Source organism: Felis catus, chromosome D4, assembly GCF_018350175.1.
Source record: "Felis catus isolate Fca126 chromosome D4, F.catus_Fca126_mat1.0, whole genome shotgun sequence".
NCBI lineage: Eukaryota > Metazoa > Chordata > Mammalia > Carnivora > Felidae > Felis > Felis catus.
The window spans coordinates 79620401-79644805 of record NC_058380.1 but is presented as its reverse complement, the minus strand read 5'-3'; the positions used below and the strand labels follow the sequence as shown (position 1 = coordinate 79644805).

Here is a 24405-nt window from a genome sequence, read left to right as displayed (position 1 = left end):
GTATTTTATATACCTACTGAGTTGCTGTTCACCTCCTCTCTTAAACACTGGCCGGGAGGAACTGATGTCCTCCAGGCCCTGTTTCGGGAGTTTTATTTGTCGCCACCAGACGCGTAGAGATTCAGCCGGTGTTTGCCGAGCCGAGCGCCTGCGCGGAGGCTGCGTGTCGAAGTGGTGACCTGGTCAGGTGTGGAGGGCCTGCTGCCCCCTGCTGCCGCGTGGCTGCAGGCCCTGAGCGCTGCCCTCTGAGCGCGGTGTGCCAAGGCCTTCCCGGCAGGCCGCTGGCTTCCATCTGCTGGCCGAGGCCCAGCATTCCGACAGCAGCCTGCCCTTTGGAGACAAATAGTTGGTCAGACCACGGGACACGGCGCCGAGGAAATAAGCGGTCTGTTGTGCGGAAGCTGGGTTGCGAGGAGCGTCTCTGCTGGGCAGCTCGGCTTTTGCTAAGCATTCTTCCCGAGTTCTGTTTCTGAAAGAAGCGAATGCTATTATAAGTGTCTTTGGGAAGTGCTAATAATTTGCCTTTTTAAAAATATCTGAAGAGATATTTTGACTTGTGGGTTGTTTTTTTCTCTTTTCCAAAGCGAGGTGACGTGCAGAAGGAAGTTTTTATTTATTTATTTATTTATTTATTTATTTATTTATTTTTATATATGAAATTTATTGACAAATTGGTTTCCATACAACACCCAGTGCTCATCCCAAAAGGTGCCCTCCTCAATACCCATCACCCACCCTCTCCTCCCTCCCACCCCCCATCAACCCTCAGTTTGTTCTCAGTTTTTAACAGTCTCTTATGCTTTGGCTCTCTCCCACTCTAACCTCTTTTTTTTTTTTTCCTTCCCCTCCCCCATGGGTTCCTGTTAAGTTTCTCAGGATCCACATAAGAGTGAAAACATATGGTGTCTGTCTTTCTCTGTATGGCTTATTTCACTTAGCATCACACTCTTCAGTTCCATCCACGTTGCTACAAAAGGCCATATTTCATTTTTTCTCATTGCCACGTAGTATTCCATTGTGTATATAAACCACAATTTCTTTATCCATTCATCAGTTGATGGACACAGAAGGAAGTTTTTAGAACAGTGTAAGTGTCCTGAGGTTTATTTCTGGAGAACACTTAAAGGCCACCCTCAGGTTTTCCTTCAGAACCTGTTAACTTCTACCTTACACACAAAATCCAGCAGTCTCTATTCTTCCTGCGGAAAATTGACGGGCCTGCTCCTTGCTTCAGTCCACAGTGTTTGTACATCGCTCTGTGCCCAGCCCGGGGCTGAGCACTGGGATCCAACCTTGAACATGGTCACAGTCAAGCCTAGAAGATAGTTCAACAGAGAAGTGTCATGACAAATCATATAAAAAAAGGTGCTGTGAGGGAGGATGAGGGGGAGGCGGTCAGGCAAGAGTTTGTTAAGACATTGATACTGGAGCTCAGACTTGACGAACGAGTAGGACCTAGATAGGGACGCAGGCCTCGGTGGCAGAGCACGGGGTGTCTGAGAGCCAGGAAAACAGATCTGTGTGCCCTTGTCTGCTACGCAGGGTTCTTTACAGTGTGCCCCTGCCCACCTCCACCTCCGAGCCTCTTGTGCCCACTGGTTTCTGAACGCCATGCCTGCCTCTAGGCCTTTGCCTGTGAAGTTTCTTCTTCCTTTTGCCTTCATCTGCCTGCTGCCTCTTTAAGACTCACCTCAAAGCTCACCACCTTCTTTGGCTCTCCCCAGGTTCGCTTTGGTGTTCTTTCCTCTCTGGAACTTACACATTTCACTTCATTTATTCCTGTTGATTGGTGACTTTAAAAACCTCCAGAATCAGACCCCTTCTTCCCTGCGTATCATCTTACTACCTGTGCTAAGCCACCGTGATCTCTGGCCTGGATTGTTCCAGTACTCTGGCTGGTGCCCTTGTCTCCCTCTAAGCTCCTTTCAGTCTGGTCTCGGCGAGGCAGCCCGAGGGAACCTGTCGAAACTCAAGTCCAGCCATGTTCCTCCGTAGCTTGGAGCCCTCTGGTGGCTCCCCAGTCCCGAGAAGAGCCCACAAAGCCAGGCACAGCCTGCCCCCCAGCACCTCCCTTACATCCTCTCCTGCGGTCCCATTGTTTAGTGTCCTCCGGGCCCCTGCGGCTGGTTCTTACATCCACTGGGCACCCTCCCACCTCAGTATCTCCCTTTGCCCTTTTCTTCAGGTCTGCCCAGAGGACACCTTCTCAGCGAGACCTTCCTGATTTAGCCACCTTACTTAAAATAGCAATCCTCACCCCACCCTGGATATTTCCAATCCTTCGCCACTGAATTTTTCTCCATAGCATTTATCTCTTTTTAACATACTATCTAATTGCCCTCTCATTTTGTTCATTGTCCGTCTTCTCTCTGGAGACTGTCAGCTCCATTTGTTTCGTTTCCTGACGTGGCCACATCTAGAGTGGTGCCTAGCAGAGAGGAGGCCCTCAATGCATATTTGTTGGAAGAATGGATTCATTCGTTTACTCAGTGCACGTTTCACCCAACACTTAAAAAGCACCAGGCACTTTCTACAGCATGGTACCAGTTTGTCTGCATCTCTGTCTTGCCTACTAGATCGAGAGCCTTTAGGCGGGATCAGTGTCTCTCTCACCATTGTTTCCCCAGCACTAGGATGGTGATTGGCACAGAGTAGGTGTGCGATGAATGTGTGTTGGAGTAGAGGAGCTGTGAAAAGCTTTGGGCGGTGGCAAAGTCTGTAATCGCCCTAAAGCAAGGATGGGGCAGTTTTCTTTTTTTTTTTAATTTTTTTTTCAACGTTTTTTATTTATTTTTGGGACAGAGAGAGACAGAGCATGAACGGGGGAGGGGCAGAGAGAGAGGGAGACACAGAATCGGAAACAGGCTCCAGGCTCCGAGCCATCAGCCCAGAGCCCGACGCGGGGCTCGAACTCACGGACCGCGAGATCGTGACCTGGCTGAAGTCGGACGCTTAACCGACTGCGCCACCCAGGCGCACCAAGGATGGGGCAGTTTTCAACCTGTTGCCTGCTTTTGAAAACACTTCTTGGAACACAGCTTCCTTACTTATGAATTGTCTGTGGCTGTTGTGCTCCAGCAGAAGAGTTGACCAGTTATGACAGATTTTAGGCTCTGCTTATGGCCTACAGAGCCTAAAATATTGATTGTCTGGCGTTTTAAGAAAAAATTTGCCAACCCCAGGCAGTTAGACATGCTTTAATTGCTGACACGGGAAGGTGGTATCCCGTTCAGTGAAATAACTTCCTGACGATCACAGAGGAAGCACCTATCGGGACAGTTGGGGTTGGCCACATGCCCAGTGCGTTCTGTGGGTTCGTTCTCCGACAGGTTACACTGGGGCTCCTTGAAGTAATTTGTAAATACCTGAAATATAATGGTTTAGAGCTTTCCCTGGACTCAAGTCAGTAAATCACAATAGACAGAAAGTGCCAGCCGAATGTACTGTGGAAGCTGTTCATGTTTTTGTGTTTTTCTTTTCTGGGCTCTGTTCCCTAACAGGGATGCTGGGTGGTTTGCGTACCATGCCGTTTTCCTGTGTCTGTTTTACCTTTTTATAGTGCTCCCAAATGTGTCCGAAGAAACAGTGTCTCCCACCAGAGCACGGAACATGAAGGACTTTGAAAATGTAAGTGGAGATACCGGATCATCATCCCTAACAAATCACGTCTGCTGCCGCGGTCCAGGCAGGCCCAGGCGGGAGCTGTATTTCTTGCGAGGTGTCGAAGCTGGATCACGCCAGAGTTGCGGGCGGTGCTGCCTCTTGGGGGCGCTCTCCGTACGGCTGTTCCCTACCTGTGCAGCCGGCCCTTCTGTCCCGGGCCAGATGCGGGTTCTGACAGGACCAGCAATTTCCAGCTTTGGGGAGTTTGACGTATTTCTGGGGTCCTGAACGTCAGGATATTACCATACTGCCCAGCGGAGAGGCGCTAATATTTGCCAAGGGCTTCCCTGTAACGTGAGGCATGTTATTGATGGTCCCCACTTAATGCTTGCTATAACTCTTTGAGGTATTTTACGTTTTGCAGATAAGTCGTAAGCCTAGGAGAGACTCGCTTACAGTCACGTAATACTTGAGTGGTGGGGCTGGGATTTGAATCCAGATTTTTAAGGATTCCAAAACCTTTACTCCTGCCGCTGCTCTGTGCCACCGCCTTGCTTTTCATAGGCTTCGTCTTTGTTGCCATGGAACAAAACGCGAGCAGCCTGCGCCCAGGGCGGTTGTGTATAGCGTCTGAGGACGCCTTACGTGGTGATGGATTTGGCCTCCATGCTTAGTGTCTTCCCGCATTGTGTCTTCCATTTGTTAACAGAGGGGGGTTGTTGTCAAGGAACAGGAAAATAAGGTTATTTTCCCAATTCCAATTCTCCTTAACAAGTTACCTGTTCAGCGCTCTCATTTGTCATGGGAAGAATTAGACCCTTCTTCATTTGCAGCCAAATGAAATCCGTACTATGCAAGACACAGGAGATATTTATCAGGGAGAAGACGGAGGACAGAGAGAAGGACGTTCCACAGTTACGTCTCTCCCTCCCCGGTTGTCTTTACAGAACACAGCGGTACTGTCTCTGGATTTAATTTAGAATACTCATTACTGCTAATAGTTATCTGCAAACCACCAGTGACCAATTGAAGAAATGACTTGTCAGATCTCTAATGGAAACAAGTAATTTCTGAGCTTTGAGTTGTTCTCATTTCAACTGTACAACTCCATCTATGCTGTGGGGTCTGGGGCCTCAATCAAATGAGATTTGATTATTCCACATCGTGTATAATTAAAACGTGCTCTGCTATTAAATGGCTGTTTCTGTTTTATCCTCAGAGTAAGAATAGCCACTGTTTATTGAGCTCTTGCTCTGAGCTGGGCACTTGAAAGATTTAGCTCTTCATGTATGTTACTTTAATATGGAAGGCGATCCGCAAGGCACAGAGTTATTTAATTTTTGAAGGGCACGGCTTTGAATTTTATTCCTAGGTGGAAAAACTTAACAGAATCTTAGAATTTTCGTTTTGCATGTTATTGTCTGCCTTTTGAGCCGGAAGGAATCTTAGACTCGAGTCCAACCCTAGGAGAAACTGAGGTGCAGGGATGTGACCTGGCAGACCGTGGCCCCTGGACCCAGGCTGCCTGCAGGTTCACTGCTCACGAGTGACCTCGGGCCAGTCGCGTAATCTGTCTGCACTGTCTTTAGACTGGGCGTGTTGACAGTTTCTGCTTCTTCAGGCTACTGGCAGGATTAAGTGAGCACCTCTCGGCCCGACGCAGAGCTCCTCCTCCTCTTCGCTGTTGTTAAATTCGTTATTAGTTTTTCTACTCTGCCGTGTGATTCAAGTGTCCCTTCTCCAGATGGGTTCTGGATGACCTAAATGCTGTTGTTCTGGAAGGCGAGAGGGAGTCTTCTGTGCCGATACGTTTCAGGATTTATGCTTTTTCTTTATGGCTGTGGTCCTCCGGCTGCTGTTAGGTTTTTATGGCATTAATATTTTTTATTGTAGCATTTTCAAGAGCAAATTCTGCCGTTGAAATTGAAATGACCACAGTGTTCCCAGTGTCTCCCTTTCAAGTCTTTATGAGTCGCTGAAATGTTTCATTTGGCCTGAGCTACTACGCGCATGAGCTCTACGCAGAGGTGGTCCGAACTTTCTGTGGGATGCTTGTAGGCAATGCTGTTGGCGTCGAATGCTAATTTTAAAGTCAGCATGCATATTAAGGAGGGGCTGGAATACTTTTGATTTACAAGGAAGTTCATGATTCCTCTTACGCTAGTCTCAGCTGCTGGGTAACCGAACATCAGGGTCTATTAGCTAAGGTCTAGCAAGACCTCGGCCTTCTTCTGGTTTGCTCAGAGTTCATCCATTCATCAACAAATATTTTCAGATATATGCTCTGTGCCAGTCTGTGGTCTGAGGCTCGGGAGTCTGCGGTAGATTAAGACCAGGGAGGTTTCCCTCTCATGAGACTCACAGGCCGGTTGGGGAGATAGATGGGAAAATGGTGCAGTGACAGAGGGAAGTACAGAGTGTGGTGGGGCACAGAGGAGGGCTCCGAACCTGGCTGGGGGGATTCAGGGAAGCCTCCCTGGAGGAAGTGTTCCTCGAGCTGGGTCATCAGGGACAAGTAGGGATTAGCCAAGGTGAGAGGACTGGGAGAGCATCCCAGGCACAGGGACTCAACCTGGGCAAGCGCAGCGAGAGGTGTGCTGGGCGCAAGGAGTTTAGGGGATTGTAAGTTCCCTTTGGCTGGAAGGAGGCTGTGTCAGGGGGTCCTGAGAGCAGTGAGGCCACTGAAGAAGGCAGGGGTCAGGGGTCTCGTATGTTACCCTGCTTTGGTTGACCTTTGTCCTGAAGATGAAGGATGGCCGGTGGGGGATGTTTATCTGGGAGGGAAAAGACCAGAGCTGTACTCTCAAAAGCCCCCTGGGCTGGAGGGCTGGCGACACGCTGTCACTGAAAGGCTGCTCCGTGGGGTGGTGCTGGAGCTATGTGGCTGTGGTCGGGAGAGGTCAAGAAGTGAGGCTGAGACTCGGATCTGGGGGAGACCATCCCGTCCCTTTGTTTGACACACGGGCGCTCCGAAGCCCAGAGAGGGCGCTGACTTTTCCAGGCTGGGAACCAGGTCTTCCACACAGGCGGCCTTTCCTGCTGTCCTCTGCTGTCCCCTCTGTGTGAAAGCCACTTGCCTCCTTGTGGGTCTTTGCATTGCCGATCCTTTGTCTATACCTGCATCAGGTGAGGTGGTAATCACCTGTAGGGCGGGCCTTAGGGGGAGGAGCTGGCAAGTCTGCCTGTCTTACTGGTCCTTTCCAGGTGACAGCGCAGTGGGGGCTCCCGGACATCGGACATCGACCGGAGGAGGCCTGGCAGAGGCAGCGTTTTGTAAGACACTGTGCTGTGTAGTGTGGCCTGTTCTGGGTACTCAGGCAATTTCTCTTTCTCTTTCTCTCTCTGTCTCAACATTTTTTCGGTGAGTGGAGGAGACCCAGAATCTGGATCAGTATATCCAGTCCAGGTAGCTATCTTTATCTGTATATAGAAGAATTTAATTCTAGCTTTTTCTGTGACCTTCCGGACAGAACATGGCATGGGTAGCTTTCTGCCTCTCTTAATACTGGTGGACAGCATTATTTCATGACTACTAGTTCAGAAAGACTTGTATTAAAAAGGAAGGGCTTGAACCATAATTTACATAATCTCTTAGTGTGGGACATTCCAGGTTGTTTTGAATTTTTCACTCTTACAAAGCTTTGATGAGTCTCCCCGTGTAGGTCATTTTGCAGTTACGTGATTATGTCCTTAGGGTAAATTCTGCTGCTCTGGTCTCATACCCGCCTGCCCGAGGTGCTGGTGTTCTCGTGCCCAGGCCCCTGTTCCTTTGTGTTCAAAGTTCCTGGTCTCAGCTGAGGCAGGCGGAGACCCGGCCCTGCGTAAGGGGCTGCTTCCGTGTTGCTGAGGTCAGCACATGCCTCCTTCCCTCAGAGCCTGTGTTCTGGCCACACAGCCTGCTCTCACTAACCCACACGGGCAGGGCCTTCTCCGTGCTTCTCCCTCTGCCTAGAATCCTTTTTCCCTCTCCTTGAGTGGCAGGACCTTCGTGTCTCAGCTTGAAGTGTGACCTTGTTAGAGAGGCCGCCCCTAGCTCCTTCCCCAGCTCTCTGGAGACCCCCATTATCTTGTCTGACAGCAGGCACTCAGCACCGGCCTTTTCCACCATGGATCTTTCGACTGTTTGTACTTCGGTGTTTTATTTGTGTGCTTGCTCGACATGCGTCTCCTTTATCCCTAGTACTCAGCGCCCGACAGGATGGTGGGCGCTTGATAAGTATTTGTTGAGTAAGTAAATAGACAGACGAGCTTGTAGAAGAAACTAGATCTGTACATTTTGGTTACCTTGTCTGTACAATGGGAAAATAATTTTTGTCTCATTGGGTTGTGATAAGGATTGAATCGGGAATGCCAGGACCGTGTAGTGGGAGGGGGACAGAGCTTGTAGTCGGCGTGGGGGCACGCAGAGCTCACCTTACAGGAGAGCAGGCAGCAGCCAGGGAAGCCGAGGCTAGGGACGCAGCGTGAGGGGTGCGTTTAGAACAAGGCAGGAGACCAGGAACCGTGTGGATGCGAGTCCGTGGAAGGGGCTGAGGACTGTCTGTAGCTGGCAGACTGCGTGCTGCAGCCACTCTCCGTGGTGCTGGCTGTGTTCAGGATGGGGCTGGCCAGCACCGAGGGCCTTTGGATTCAAGTTTGGCTTGTGGCCGGTGGAATGTCTGGTCGGTGCTAAGCGCCGGGGTTCACCCGTGCTTCTGGTTCATCCTTGGCCTCCCGCTTACCATTGGAGGCTGTGTGTTCTCATACCTTTGCCCTCCAAAAACCTGGCCAGATGGCAGGCTGGGCAGTGTAAATTTTTACAATCTTTTTGAAGGCCATTTGGAAAGAGATTTTTATGGTCATAAAAATAGTATTACTCTTGAGCCTCGTAATCTGTTTTGGGGGAAATTTGTCCTAGGGAAACAACCCAGTGGGAGGAAAATGCCGTGTGCGTGAAGCTGTTTGTTGCCACATTGTGTACCTTTGGGAAAAATTGGGACAAGGGAATTATGTTTTACATTTGTTATCTCTTTGTCTTGCAACAAGTTCCTGAGGAAGGTGTTTCACAGATGAGGAAGCTGAGGTTGGAGGGATCAAATGACTTGCCTGTGACTTGCCTGTGAGCTTGGTGTGTTGAGAAACTGGAAGAAGGCTTTGATGGTACAGCCTGTCTGCTTTCCACGGGACATCCTGAAACCATAAATGCTCAGCAGAGAGACGGCTAAATCACTGACTGTGAATCAGTTCAGTGGTACCTAGCGCTGTCATTGACTTGATACTTACGTGCGGTTCTGCAGCAACGTGAAAAATACTGAGGATGTAATGCCAGGCTGGAAGGAATAGAAAAGGAGTTGGTTTCATAATGTAGGTATATTCCAAGTGTTGCTTGGGGCTCAGTTTCTAAATTCTGTTACTGCTGCAGTGTTGTTTGTTAATAAGCAGATGTTTGCCTAGTAACCGTTTTTATGATTTGAGGACGCGAGGGAGAGTATTGGACTCAGAAACTGATTCCAAAGTGTCCTCCTCATTTATGCACCTCGTTGAGCTGTCGCTGGCAGAATTACCTCACGTGCGGTGTTGTCGACCAGAGGTGAACTTGGAGCGGCAAGAGGTCATGGTTTTTATGACGTCTAGGTGAGTGGTCTAACAGTTTTTGGACTTTCAAGGAGCATAAAAAGAATTGACGGTGGCCCAAAAGATGTGTCCGTTGAGGGTTTGAGTGAGAAATGGCTGTCCTCCATTTCCCGCTTGCCAGGTGCCTTAGCTCATGGTGTTGTCACGACACTCCTGTGAGGTGACGGATTTTTATCCTTATTTATAGATGAGCCAACAGTGGCTCAGAGATGTTAACACATGGCTCACAGGTTGGTGGCCTTGGGAGTTCAGTCTGTTTCTGTTGACCCCATGGCCCCCTTGCTCTTAGCTCCGGCTGCCTTGGGTCCAAAGGTGCCTTGGGGTGAGCCTCAGCTTTGGGGGCCCCGGCTCCAGCAAGCTGCTGAAAGCGATCACCAGAGTCAGGTGAATTGCTGCGATTTCAGCGGGGCCTGGTTGGAGTTGCCCTGATTCTTTCCTGCGTTGTTGGATTTTGTCTGTCTTCCCTTCCTGATGGAGCTCTAGGCCAGGCAAGGCTTTTGGCCAAGGGAGGCAGGCAGGGTGACAGCAGCTCCTTCAGAATCTGTCCTGCTGCGCGCTGGGGCCTCCCTCCAGCTTCGGAAAGCACCACCCCATAATCACGTTGGGACGTTTCCCGTCTCGGATGACTGCAGTTCCACAGTCGCCCTGCGGCTCCGGGGGCTGGGACGTGGCAAAGTACAGCTCACGCGTCAGCTTGCTTGTCAGCGTTAGGTTTCTAAGTCGTGTGTGGTGGGTTTTATCTTGGGGGTATTTATTCCTGGTGTATGGTAAGCTGTTTTCACTTTTTCCAGCTCGAGGTTTTTGTTTCTTTTTCCTCTTCTTGAGGTCGATTCTCTTAAAGGGGGAGATACAAATGAGAAAAATATTAATATATTTTACGTTCTTGTACTGTGCTAGGCACAGTACCAAACGTTCTAACTAATTTCTTTCAATCCTGTAGTAGGTCTCTGAGATAGGTATTCCTTTAATCTGTAGAAAGGAATCCAGGCGCACAGAAGGATGAACTTGACTAAGGTCCTACAGCTAGTAAGGTGGTCTGGATTGTATTCATTCATTCGTTTGTGTGTGCGTTGACAGAGGTCGACTGAGCATCCCCTGTGCTCCAGACACTGTGCTAAAGCCTTAAGGGAAACAGCCATAAATGGATAATATCCCTGTCCCCAAGTGGATTATATTCATGTAATTGGCATGATAATAAATAAAGGAGTACAGATTGTGAAAAGTTCCAGCAAGAAGACCAAGAGTTCTGTGTTCAGGAGTGACTCAGGTGGCAGTCACAGTGGTGGGGACCGCTTGAGATTGTGTAGTCAGGAAGGGCCTCCGAGATGGTGCCATTGGAGCTGAGGCTCCGGGCACGTGCTGCGGGAAGAGCCGTGTGGGCAGACAGGGGCTTGGCTTATTTGAGGACCAGAAAGGAGGCCGGTGGGGCTGGAACATTGCGTGACAGGGTGATAATAGGACGAGGCTGGCGAGGAGAGTGGGGACCAGATCATACACCTCTCTGTGCCCATGGCAGGGAGTTTAATTCTAAGAGTGATGGACAAAAAACAATGGGGTGATCTGTACGAGATCTGAATCTGAAGACCGTGGGACTCTCTTTGCATCACATTGCCTTCAAGAAATTCTTAAATGTGTCCAGCCACCTGGGCAGCCGTCGGGCACTTGGTAACTGTCTCTTTATGATTCGGGCTGGAACGTACAAGACACAAGTGTGTGGTGCCCGACCTCTTAGAGATGGATTGATTAGAAAAAGCAAGTTATCAGCTGGTATAATGCAGTGTGACAGTTGCAATGATAAAGAAAGTAGAGGGTATATGGAAACATTTGGAAGGGTCTCCAGTCCAGCCCGATGGGGGTAGCCAGAGAAAACTTTATGAGGGAAGTGGTATTAAGTGGAGAACTAGGCTGGCATTGTTGTGGAAAATAGGGTGCCTGTACCTCATTGTATTCACCTGGGCCGGTCTGGTGTTTGCATTCACCTTTCTGAAGGCTTATTTGCCTTTTTCTTATTTTTTAAAAACTTCTTTACCTATACGCAGGATACATATTCTTTCGAGTATTGCTGAGAATTTTAGCAGTGTGTACAATGTGGGTATTTTAAGCAACCTCCATAAATATTTCATTGGTAGTTGAGTAATAGAGCAAGGTTCCTCTTTATAGGAAGCATCTGGTGGGGTAGACTTTTTGTTTGAATGAACGTTTTAATGTGCTGTTTCCTTAAACCATTTAAAGCAAGGCTTTAATGAACTTACCAGTGGTTTCTTGTGCTGTCCTTGTTAGCCACAGAGTTGAAAACTTAAGTGCTAACAAGAGGGCCAAGGACAGTCTGATGTAGAGTGTGCATATCATTTTCTTTTATCCAGTTATTAAAATATGTTGGTTAAAAAGCATTATATATTCTTACCAATTACTTTTTTTAAATGCTGAAAAAAAACCCAGTGGGATCATATTATCATTCATTAGTACTGTATTATCAGTACTATTTTACTGTATTTCATTTTAATTATTTAAAAAAATATTTATTTATTTTGAGAGAGAGAGAGAGAGAGAGAGAGAGAAAGAGAAAGAGAAAGAGAAAGAGAAAGAGAAACAGCAGGGGAGGGGAGAGAGAGAGAATCGTAAGTAGGCTCTGTGTTGTCAGAGCAGAGCCCGATGCTGGGCTGGATCCTAGGAACCCTGAGATCATGACCTGAGCTGAGCTGAGGTCAAGAGTCAGGTGCTCGACTGACTGAGCCACCCAGGTGCCCCATCATTTTAGCAATTTTTAAAACAGCTTTATTGAGATATGTTACATGAAAAAATTTACTAATTTTAATGTTTGATGAGCTTTGACAGATGTGTACTGCCTTATAGCCTGTCATAATCAAAGTATATATATGCGTGTATATACACATATACATATTAATACACATATATATATTAAATGATTTTTTTTTTTGGTATATGTGTGTATATCCAGTTCTAGGCTCATGTAACCATCACCACAATTAGAATACAGAACATTCCATAATGCCAAAAAATTCCTATGTGCTGTCTCTTTGTGGTCAGACCTTTCTTCATCCCAGACCTCTGGCAGCTAATGCTCTGGTCTTAGTCCCTATAATTTTGCTTTTTCCAGATGTCTTATAAATGGCATCATACAGTAATATAATCTTTTGAGGCTGATTTCTTTCCCTTACCGTAAGGTCTCTGAAATTCATTCATGCTGTTGTGTGTATCATAGTTATTGATTATTAGTCCATCATATGGATGTACATTTTATTTATTCAGCCTTTGAAGAACATTTAGGTTCTTTCCAGGTTTTGGTGGTTATTATTAAAGCTGTAGTAAACATTTGTGCACAGGTTTTTGGGTGAACATAGGTTTTTATTTCCCTAGGGTAAATCCCTAGGATGGGAATTGCTGAGTCATATGGTGAAGGTAGTGTTAGTGTGTGTGTGTGTGTGTGTGTGTGTGTGTGTGTGTGTATGTGTGAGAGAGAGAGAGAGAGAGAGAGAGAGAGAGAGAGAGAGACTGCCAAATGGTTTTGCAAAGTGGTTGTGGCATTTTGCCTTCCTATCAGCAGAGTATGAGGTTTCCATTTGCTTCACATCCTCATCAGCATTAGGTATTCTCAATTCAAAAAAATTTTTTAGTCATTCTAATCGGTACTAAAACTCATTGTAGCTTTAATTTCCGTTTTCCTAATGGCTGAAGGTGTGGAAAATCTTTTCTTGTGATTATTTGCCGTCTGTATGTCTTCTGTGAAGTTCCTTTGAAAATCTTTGGCCTGTTCTTTAGTTTGTTTGTTTAATTGGGTGGTTTTCTTACAGTTACATTTTGGGAGTTATTTGGGATACAGTTCCTACGTTGGATTTGTGATTTGCACAAATACCAGTAGGTAGCTTTTCTTAAATTTTTTTTTTTTTCAACATTTATTTATTTTTGGGACAGAGTGAGACACAGCATGAACGGGGGAGGGGCAGAGAGAGAGGGAGACACAGAATCGGAAACAGGCTCCAGGCTCTGAGCCATCAGCCCAGAGCCCGACGCGGGGCTCGAACTCCCGGACCGCGAGATCGTGACCTGGCTGAAGTCGGACGCTTAACCGACTGCGCCACCCAGGCGCCCCAGTAGGTAGCTTTTCTAATCATCTCTTAACACTGTTTTTCAAAGCAAATGTTTTAAAATTCTGATGAAGCCCAATTTATTGATTAAAAATTTTTTTTAAATGGATCATACCTTTGGGATTATAGGTAAGAACTGTATAGCACTAGGTCTCAAGGATTTCCCTCTGTCTATTCTAAAAGTTAGATAATTTTATGTTATACATTTAGGTCTATGATCTAATTTGAGTTAACTCCTGTTTAAAGTATGATAGGTTGAGGTTCATTTTTTTGGTAAATAGATGTCTAATTGTTGGGTCGAGGTTGATTATTTTGTAGGTGGATGTCCAGTTGTTCCAGAGCCATTTGTTGAAAATGAAAAAACTGCCCTTTCTCCATTGAATTGTATTTGTACTGTGAGAACTAATAAAAGAACTTTGCTTAGAATGCAGTTGGGTGCCAGCAGGGGGAGCTTTCAATCCGGTCTCTTGTCAGTGGCACAGCCAGCGGGAAGAGAGGGCTCCTTGCCTTGCCCTTAGATACTACTTTACTATCCTAGCAGGAGGAAGAAAGGTTTCTTACACCCGCAGCCCTTCACCCCCCTCCCCCACCCCCCGCAGCAGCCCAGCCATCCAATGAGAATCAACCATACTTCCAGCTCCCAGTTTACTCTAGTGGACTTTTAGTTTACAACAGCCCATCCCGTCCCCCCCTCCCCCCCCCCCTTTTCTCTGTAAAAGAGCTCTTCTCGCCTTTATTCTCTGGGTTTGCCTGTGGGTCTGCAGCAGCTTGCTTGTCCTGGATTGCCATCTCTGCTATTCCTGAATGAACTCATCTTTTGCTGGTAGAATAAATGGCAGTTTTATTTTTAAGGTTAGCGGTTGCTTTGTCAAACACTAATTAGCTGGGGGCACCTGGGTGGCTCAGCCAGTTAAGCATCCGACCCCTGATTTTGGCTCAGGTCATGATCTCGCGGTTCATGGGTTTGAGCCCCGAATAGGGCTCTGTGCTGACAGTGCAGAGCCTGCTTGAGATTCTGTCTCCCTCTTTTTTGTCTGCCCCTTCCCCATTCTCTCTCTCTCCCCCCCCCCCCCTCAAAAATAAATAAATAAATGTTAAAAAAAAAAACTAATTGGCTGTAATTGTGTAGGTCTGTTTGTATAGTCTGTTTCTTTGGATTCTTTTTCAAAATTGTTTTCACCCATCTAGCTCTTTTACTGTTCCATGTAAATTTTATAATCAGCTTGTTTCTAACTATAAGAAATCCTGTGGGGATTTTGATTGGGATTGTGTTAAATCTATAGATCAGTTTGGAGAGAATTGACATCTTTATTATATTGTCTTTCAGCTCATGAATTTGGTAAGCTTCTTCGCTTATTTCACTTCTTGATTTCTTCAGCATTTTGTGGTGTTAAGCATACTTCATGGTTTATTAGACTTATGTTTATGAATTTAAGTGTTTTGGAGGTATTGGAAAATGGTATTTAAAAAAGTTTCAGTTTCCAGTTGTTTGTTGTTAGTGTGTTGAAATAACATTTGATTTTTGCATTTTGACTTTGCTAAACTCACTTATGAATTCTGGGATCTTTTTTGTAGATTCCTTGGGATTTTCTACATAGATGATCATACTATCTTCCGATAAGGATGATTTTAGCTTTTCCTTTCCAAATTGAATGCCTTTTATTTTTTCCCTTAACCTTATTACACTGGCTAGGACTTCAAATGCAATGTTAAATAGAAATTGTGAGAGTGGATATCCTTTTCCTTTTTTAAAAAAAAATTTTTTTTTTTTTAACGTTTATTTAGTTTTGAGACAGAGAGAGACAGAGCATGAACAGGGGAGGGTCAGAGAGAGAGGGAGACACAGAATCTGAAACAGGCTCCAGGCTCTGAGCTGTCAGCACAGAGCCCGACGCGGGGCTTGAACTCACGGACCGTGAGATCATGACCTGAGCCGACTGAGCCACCCAGGCACTCCACCTTTTCCTTTTTCTTAGTGTTAGGGGAATAGCATTGTTTTTCATCTTTAATTAAAAAAAAAAAAAAAAAAATATATATATATATATATATATATATATTTATAAATGTATGAGTTTCTTGTAAATACCCTGTAGCGTAAAGGAAGTTTCCTTTAATTCCTGGTTTGCCAAGTATTTATCTTGAGTGGCTGTTCAGTTTTGTCAGATGTTTTTCTGCAGCTATTGATATCATATATTTTTTTGTTCTTAGTTTTTTGGTCTGGTGGATTGCATGGATTGATTTTTGAATGTTGAATTAGAATTAGCTTTACATTCCTGGGGTAAGTCCCACTCATGAAGTATTAATCTGTTTTTTCAGTTTGCTAAAATGTAGTTGAGGATTTTCCATTTATGTTCATGGGTGACTTAATCTAGTTTTCTAAGTCATAGTTTTCTTGTAATGTTTTTGTCTGGTTTTGGTATCAGGATAACATTACCCTCTGTAAAATGCAGTGGCAAAGTTCCCTTACCTTCTGATTTCTGGAAGATATTGTACAGAAGTGGCATTATTCCTTCTTCCAATATTTGGTAGAAATTGTGACTGAAATAATTTTGTTTTGGAGTTTTCTTTTCTGGAGGGGTTTGAATTACAAATTCTGTTTTTAAAATAGATACATACAAGACTATTCTGTATATCTATTTTTCTTTGGTGGATTTTGATAATTTGTACTTTTCTTGGAAATGTACTATTTCATCTGAGTTGTTCAATTTATATGCGTAGAGTTATATGCATTATTCTCTTACTATCCCTTTAATTGCTATGGGATCTGTTGTGATGACCTCTCTTTCATTTTTTGATATTGGTAATTTATGTCTTTTTCTTTTCTCTTTTTATCTTTGCCAGTCTTCATCAGTCATTTGAAAGAACCATCTTTTTAAATGATTTTTTTTTTTTTCTGTTTTCCGGCTTTCCATTTTATTGTTTTCTGTTCTTATGTTTATTATATCTGTCATGTTGCTTGTTCGGGTTTATTTTGTTCTTATTATGGTTTCTTAAGGTAGAAGCTTAGATTGTTGATTTGAGACATTTCTTGTTTTCTAACACATTTTAAATAGTATAAATTTTCCCCAATCACTACTTTAACTGTACCCTACAAATTTTGATACACTTGTATTTCAAAATATATTGCATTTCAAAAGATAATTCAAAATATCTTCTGATTTCCCTTGAGACTTCCTCTCTGACCCATGGGTTGTTTAGAAATGTGTTAATTTCTAAGTATTTGGGTATTTTCCAATTTCTTTCAGTTACTGATTTCTACCTTAAGTTTATTATGGTCAGAGAACATGGTTTGATTTTCAGTTCTGTAAATTTGTTAAGGTTTGTTTTATGACCCAGGATATCCATGAGCATATCCATGAACAAGCAAAGTGAACCTATAGAAAGTTGCAAAATAGCACAACAACTGGGGCGCCTGGGTGGCTCAGTCAGTTAAGCATCTGACTTCAGCTCAGGTCATGATCTTCCAGTTCTTGGGTCCGAGTTTCGCATCGGACTCTGTGCTGCCAGCTCAGAGCCTGGGGCCTGCTTCGGATTCTGTGTCTCCCTCTCTCTCTGCCCCTCCCCTGCTTGTGCTCGCTCTCTCTCTCTCTCTCTCAAAAATAAATAAACATCAAAACAAAATTTTAAGGGGTGCCTGGGTGGCTCAGTTGGTTAAGCGGCCGACTGGCTCAGGTCATGGTCTCGCTGTCTGTGGGTTCAAGCCCTGTGTCAGGTTCTGTGCTGACAGCTCAGAGCCTGGAGCCTGCTTCGGATTCTGTGTCTCCCTCCTCTCTGCCCCTCCCCTGCTAGCTCTCTGTCTCTTTCTCTCTTAAAAATAATAAACACTAAAAAAAAAAAAAAAAAAAAAAAATTTTTTTTAAAACACAACAACCAATCATATATACTGCATCTAGATTCATCAGTTAGTATTTTGGTACGTTTGCTTTATTCTTTCTTTCTGTCTCTCCCCACTCATTAGAGAGTCAGTTGCAGACATCATGACAGCATCCCTATGTACTTGAGGATGTGTCTCTCTTAGGACACTTTACAAAATTATAACACTATTACCTAATACAAAGTTGTTATTCAGATTCCCCACTTATCCTCATGGAGCCTTTTTCTTTTCTTTTCTTTCTTTTTTTTTTTCTAAATTCAAGATTTACTATATGATTTCATTGCACTTAGTAATCATGCCTCCATCACTTCCATTTATTTAGAAGAGTTCCCCAGCTACTTTTACCTTAAGATTGTCATTAAGACTTTTGAAGGGTTCAGGCCTGCTGTTCCCTGCTGTTCTGCAAACGTCCTTATATTTGGATTCGTCAGATGGACTGATTCATTAGGTGCAGGCTAAAGGTTGTGGGCAGGAACATTTAAAATGAAGTCGCTTGCTTTCAGTGCTTTGTTTCAGGAGACACTGCATGTCACTTTGCCCCATCACTGGTGACATTTAATATATTATCTTGATTTAGGTGGTGTCTACTGGATTCCTAAATTGTAATGGACCTTTTCCTTTAGTAACTAATAAGCCATCTGTGGGGTAATAACTGGGTGAATGTCATGTTCTCCAGTGATCTTTTATCAAATGCTTTTAACATTGATGATTCCTTTTTTTTTTAAGGTGTATTTTTGAGAGAGAGAGAGAGACAGAGAGACAGAGTGTGAGTGGGGGAGGGGCAGAGAGAGAGGGAGACCCAGAATCCGAAGCAGGCTCCAGGCTCTGAGCTGTCAGCACAGAGCCCGACGCGGGGCTCGAACTCCCAGACCTCAAGATCATGACCTGGGTCGAAGTTGGAGACCTAGCCGACTGAGCCACCCAGGCGCCCCTAGCATTGATGATTCTTACCTGAATCAGTTATTACTGTAATGGTTGGATAATGGTGATTTCCTTTTTTTAAATTTGTTTTTATTTTTATTATTTTTTTAAAGTTTATTTATTTATTCTGGGAGAAAGAGAAAGTGCAAGTGGGGAAGGGGCAGAGAGAAGGAGAGACAGAATCCCAAGCAGGCTCTGTGCCGGCAGCCCAATGCGGAGCTTGAACTCACAGATTCTAAGATCATGACCTGAGCTGAGATCAGGAGTTGAACGCTTAACCGACTGAGCCACCCAGGCACCCCTATTGTTATTTTTTATATTTTATTTTTTTTAATTTATTTTTTTTTATAATGGTGATTTTCTCTTTTATTCGTCTGCATTTACTAACTGGATTTCATTTGTGAAGAAGAGATTTGCCTTTCCTTTCCTTTTGTTTTCTTTCTTTTCCTTTCTTTCTTCCTTTCTTTACTTACTTATCAGCAGTGTGGAGTCACGAATTCTTTTCTTCAGTCATTATTCATTCAAGTGCTCAGATTGTCTTAAATTCGACTAGCGAGAACCACTTAATTCTGGGTTGGTACAATTGCAGCAAAGGTAAGTTTTCTCTAGTATTTAACATTTCAGTCCACTCGTAGCCTTAGGAGCTACAGGGATTAATGCAGGTACCGTCCTTCAGACCTTACTTTTGATAACCCTTCTGTGCTTATTTTCCAGCAAATCACTGAATTGAAGAAAGAAAACTTTAATTTAAAGCTCCGCATCTATTTCCTGGAGGAAAGAATGCAACAGGAATTTGATGGCCCCACCGAACACGTCTATAAAACTGTGAGGTCCCACTTCCCACGGCCACACCTGGTTTTTTTCTCAGAGTCATTCCCAGCAGAAATTTGATTAATATTTGTTCTCCGAGTTAGCCTGAACAGACAGAGCTGCTTTCAATTACTCTGAATGGATTACGGGGAGCATAAAACAATAGGATGACCTTAATAGTAAGCAAAGAGTTGCAAGATTAATTTTAAGGGATTCTGTCTCTCTTTTTCAAATCCTAATTCTGATTTACTCTTTCTATCTCAGTTGCCTTTTCCTAATTATTCACGATTGAGACAAAGGTGGTGAAATGGTGGAGTGTCTTTGAAATTGCGGCCTGCTGTTACCCACTAACTCGTGTAGCTGTAGGCAAGGCCCTTCAGCTCCCTGGGCTTGCTTTCGGAGTTAAGTGATAGTCCGTCTGTCACAGGGTTATTTGTGTGGATTAAAACGGAATGGCAGAGGAAAAGCCCTAGCACACAGTCAGTGTTTGGCGATGATCCTCCCTGTCTGACAGAGGCTTCCCTTGGCAGCCCGCAGTGAGGACCGTCAGCTGTCTGTGCCCTGGCTCTTCTGTATTCCTTGCGTGCTTGCTTGTGACGGTCAGAAAAGCGTCTGTTCCCATCTGAAGTCTTGACCTGGGGGCCTCTGCCTGAAAACAGACCTTGGTGCTGAAAGTTGAGAACAGAACTTGGCTTTCCTGAAAAGACATAAGTACAAACAATATTTCAGTGCCCATTTTTTGGCTTTCTCCAGCAGATTAGCCCCTGGCCCGGGGAATGTCTCCGTCTTTTCTCTTCTGAAGTTTGCACCACTGGAAACTTTTGAAGGGGGAAAAAGGACTCTCCTTGAGTTTCAGCAGATGGGACTTAAATGGGCTTGTCTTGTCTCGAAGAAGGATTGTACTGTACTTCTGAGCCTTTTCAAGAATTGAAAAGCTCTCTTGTCCCTTAAGGCAGTTTTTTTTTTTTTCCCCCTTCAGTGTGGGGGTGGAAAGGCAATGAGGATGTCACCTTTTCTGGAAGGGAGTGATGATGCAATCATAGTTTGAAGGAAAAACCAATAGCCTAAAACATTTTCTGTGTAAGTATGGTTACACACTTCTAGGGTGATAGGGAGCCAAAGCGTGTTAATTGCTTGCTCTTCGTAAGCCACGGTCTTGGGCATTTGGACATTTATCATCTTATTTTAACTCTCAAGACAGCCTTGTGCAGTGGAGATTATCCTCATTTTACAGAAGAGGAAACTGAAGTTCCGGGAAGATCAGTAACTTGCTGGATGTCACAAAGCTACTATGAGAGGTGTATTCTGAATACAGGCCTGCCTCATTTTACTCTGCTGTTTAGCTTTTTTTTTTTTTTTTTCACACTGTCTGATTAGATGACCTGATTTAATTATACTTTTATTTCAAGTTGTTGGATAGGTAGGTGTACATGGCTCAGAATTCAAAAAGCATCAAAGGAATACACTAGAGAGACTTTCATCCACCCTTGTCTCCTGGTTCCCCAGATCTAACCGATATTATCAATTATTTATGCAGAGGAATTTTATGTATGTACAAGCAGGTGTGTGTGTGGGTATAAATCTCCTTTTTACATAAACGCAGGCACGTTCTGTTCTGTACCTTGCATAATAAGGATGAGGATATCTTTTCCTTAACAGTAGTGTAAGGGCGTCTTCATTCTCTTTTATAATGAAATTCCATTTTAAGCTTATAAGGTGTCTTGACTTATGGTTTGGAGACTGATTCCCATGTATTGTAAGTTTATAACTTCAGGTATTGGGGCTTGAAAAATTGGTCTCGTGGACGTTAGCTCTCCATCGTTTTAGGTCGGGGGTGCCAGTTAGTTCATCAGAAAGCAGTTTAGATTATCTGGTGTCAGTTCTTAAATAGAAACTCTCTGCCCTTCTTAGAGCTGAAAAGGTGTCCTCTGTTTGAAGGCTGTTGCTGTAGGGTCCTCACAAAACCAGCTGAAGACTGGTGAACTGTCACGCAGTGATCTTTATGCAAAGATCAGCTTCTCCTAACAAAGTTTGGTCTCGTAGATGACTTCTTTAGTGCCTGTTGTTGACCGGGAAGGAGATAACGCACTGGGAGCCCCGTCTGCTAGGCTCTTCTCATGTGTGAGCTCATTTGCTCCTCAAATCCCCAATGTCAGGTAGGGCTTGTGTGTTTCATTGGCGCTCGAGTGGCCTGAGAGAAGAAACTTTGCTCTCTCACCTCCTGGACTTGTGCTTCCGAGGACGACTACAGGCTTGCACTTCCAGTTTCATAGTTGATGCTAGTGTGCAGGCAGGGCCGTGTCTGCCTTGTTTGCCACACTGTCCTCAGCGCTTAGCCCCATGCCTGTCCTGTCACAGGTGATCGGTATATGTCTGCGACCAGCCCAGGTTAGCGGGTTGATTTCCATTCTGGCTGACTTCTCAGTCTCGGGTCCTCATTCCCCCAGGGCTGCTTGGCAGGAAGGTAGGAGGCGTGTCCCCTGAGATTATAAATTTTACCGGAAATGTGACTTCTATTTAAAATAACCCACATGGATTATGGATGTGAAATTGGCATGAATTATTAAAGCAAAACAGGAGCAAGATTTCGGAGAAATCTTGGATTTATAGCAATCCTCCACCAGCTACGCACTCAGACCTCAGGCTCTACTTGCGGGAGTTCATCTGCTATTCCACCTGGGATACATTCGTGGACAGGTTTGAGAAGCCCGCCACTGCCCCAGTGTCTCACACTGCGGTGTCTTTACCAGAGCTTCTGTCTTTGGGTTGTCACGTGAGTTAGAAGCCCGAGGCCATGTGTGACTCCCTTCGCTGCAGTCAGTTAAGAGGAGGACGTGTGGTTGGAGAACTCCGTGGTGGCCCTCACAGACAGCTTGCTCCACGCGGTTGTGGCTTTTTTCTAAGTGCCCCGAAATCTTACGCTGAAACGAGACAGGCAGTGGCGTGGCCTCCCACTTATCCATCCACGTGTTTTATTTACTTACTTATTTATTTATTTTGAGGCTGTAACACGTTCCCACTGCTACAGCCACCACATGCATGATTGTAAACAAGCAGAAGTAATTGCCTTGGAATGGGAAAAGCAAACTGCAGAATTGCTTGTAAATTTGCCTGGCGGAGGGCAAACCATTTTTAAATCAGCCTCACTTGTATGACATTTATGCCTCAGTGTTTGAGTGCTCTGGCTGTTAGAAGCTTGGAAAATTTACATAATTGTTCCAAGTCTTGAGGAATCCAGGGCTTCCTTTTGAGACCACCAGTGTTTAATAATTCCCTTCTCCCTGTGCCCTGAGGCTAATGAGGTTTTGAATGTAGCATCTGCCTATTATAAGCGTCCCGTAAGTTAGTCTGTGCGGAAAGCTGTTTCCCCACCGCGCACGTTCTGGGGTCCCGTATTTCACGTTGTTTCTTTTCTTTCCTAATCTTGACTGGAAGAACATCGAACTGAAGGTGGAAGTGGAGAGTCTGAAGCGGGAGCTCCAGGAGAGGGAGCAGCTTCTCATCAAAGCCTCGTGAGTACCTGCCATCCTGTCACAAGCTTGCAGGGTGCCCGGGGTTCCGGGGGGTGGAGGCTGGCTGGGTCCATAGAACACAGCCTTGTGTTTTCTGAGCCAGTTGTTTTCCCACTGGGCCCTGAGGACCCCAAGGAGGTGTCCGTTTTTGTTGAATTACTTTTCAACAAACTTTTGAAGTGTAATATACTTAACAGGGAAAACGATGTGATCTTAAGTGTGCAGATGGCGAATTTGCACTAAAAACACACCTGTGGGGCCACCATCCAGATCGAAAGCCGGAACCTCACCCACCCCCCAGAAGTCCCCTTCTCCACCAAGATAACCACTGTGCGGAACACTGATGGCATCGGTCTTTAGTTCTGCCCACTTTTGAACTTGATAGGAATGGAGTCCCGTACCGTACACGCCCCCCTTTGTGTCTGGCCTCTTTCCTCAGCGGCGCGTTTGTGGGATCCACCCACGTCCTTAATTCTATCAGCAGCTCATTCATTTTCATTGCGGTAAAGGCCCTAGGGGCTTGCAGGAATCCTGAGGGACTCTGGTGAGTGAGGCTGGGACGCAGAGGGTAGGGTTTTAACCAGGGGAACTTGTTTTTGTATCTGTTTAATGCACTAGGGTCTCTTACAATATTTTGTTTAAAAGAGGTGCTCTGCTTACAACACGTTTGAGAAGTATTATTTTAATTAATCAAATAGTTAAATATTTGTCGAACAACAAGCCCAGTTCAGAGAATACAGTCGATGACTCGATTGGTTATTCATTCATTCGTAAACATTTATTATGTAATTGTGCCGCGTATCGAGGATTTGAAAAGAGACGTCCCCCCACTTCAGCCTTGTAGCACGCTTGTAGACAGAGTGTAATGGGGGCACGGCGACAAGGGGGCGTTTGTGGGTCTGTTGGGGCACCGAGGTATACAGTTTTGCTTGGTGAGAGTGGAATGAGGCTTGCCGGGGCTGACCCACCTTCCACCAAGGATCTGGCTGAAAGCTTGGGTGGAGGCACACCATTTGTCTTGGTAGCTGAGCTCCTGCTGGATCCAGTGGGCCAGGAGCATGGACTCTTTGGCTTAGGGCACAGCTGCACCGCTCTGGGCCGGGCCATATCATTCCTTTCATTGTCACGCGGCCAGCAGCTGGAAGTTGGGCTGCTGCTGGCTTCGAGGACACTAGGGGCTCCCCGGCCCAGACCTCCCTCGCTTATTGCCGATCTTGTACGCTTGGTATTTTCTGAACGAGTGAGTGAATGAATGAAGGAATGAATGAGAAAACTCGACTGATAAGTTTTTGTTTTTGTTGGCTGCTGTTGCACATTTTTTGTTTGTTTTTGTTTTTTGGTTTTTGGTTTTTTTGAAGCACATCATTCTCTGGCACGAAGTCAAGTCAACTTTACCAAGTCTGGAGGTCAGTAGTAGAATTTGAATTCGGTCTGTTTCGTGCTCAGCGCCCTGCCTGCTGCAGGTCTTGGCTAGGACTTGCCGTTAGCGGGCGAGTACACGCGGAAACCCGAACTCACAAAGGCGGTGTGCGCTCCTCCATACCACACACGGGGCTGAATGTTTTCAGGGCTCGTGCACGCATTTGTGGGCGTAGATTCCCCAAGCTGCCCACGCAGACCTTTTTGGTCTGACTAGTTTTTTTTTTTTTTTTTTTTTAACGTTTATTTTTTGAGACAGAGAGAGACAGAGCATGAATGGGGGAGGGTCAGAGAAAGAGGGAGACACAGAATCGGAAACAGGCGCTCCAGGCTCTGAGCTGTCAGCACAGAGCCCGACGCGGGGCTCGAACTCACGGACCGCGAGATCATGACCTGAGCCGAAGTCGGACGCTTAACTGACTGAGCCACCCAGGCGCCCCTGGTCTGGCTAGTTTTATTAATTTATCCAGAAAAGATTTATTAAGCAGCTGTTCTGTGCTGCACTGGGCTAGGCTCCCGGGGATGCAGTGGTGATCCAGACAGGCTT

At 45.3% G+C, this 24405-nt stretch overlaps 1 protein-coding gene across 11 annotated transcripts in view; it reads left to right on the top strand.

The window, feature by feature from the left end:
- The window catches only part of CDK5RAP2 (CDK5 regulatory subunit associated protein 2), a 171880-nt gene that overhangs the window by 10322 nt on the left and 137153 nt on the right, over positions 1–24405 (top strand). For 6 of the 11 annotated variants that reach the window (XM_045042740.1, XM_045042744.1, XM_045042741.1 and 3 more), the window contains exons 2-3: positions 18832–18942; positions 22363–22439. In XM_045042740.1, the coding sequence (XP_044898675.1) occupies positions 18832–18942; positions 22363–22439 (188 nt within the window). Of the gene's footprint in view, positions 1–3559; positions 3628–14111; positions 14175–18831; positions 18943–18968; positions 19107–22362; positions 22440–24405 lie in introns of those variants that run through there. The other 5 variants (XM_045042743.1, XM_045042742.1, XM_045042746.1 and 2 more) reach the window with 3 other exon arrangements.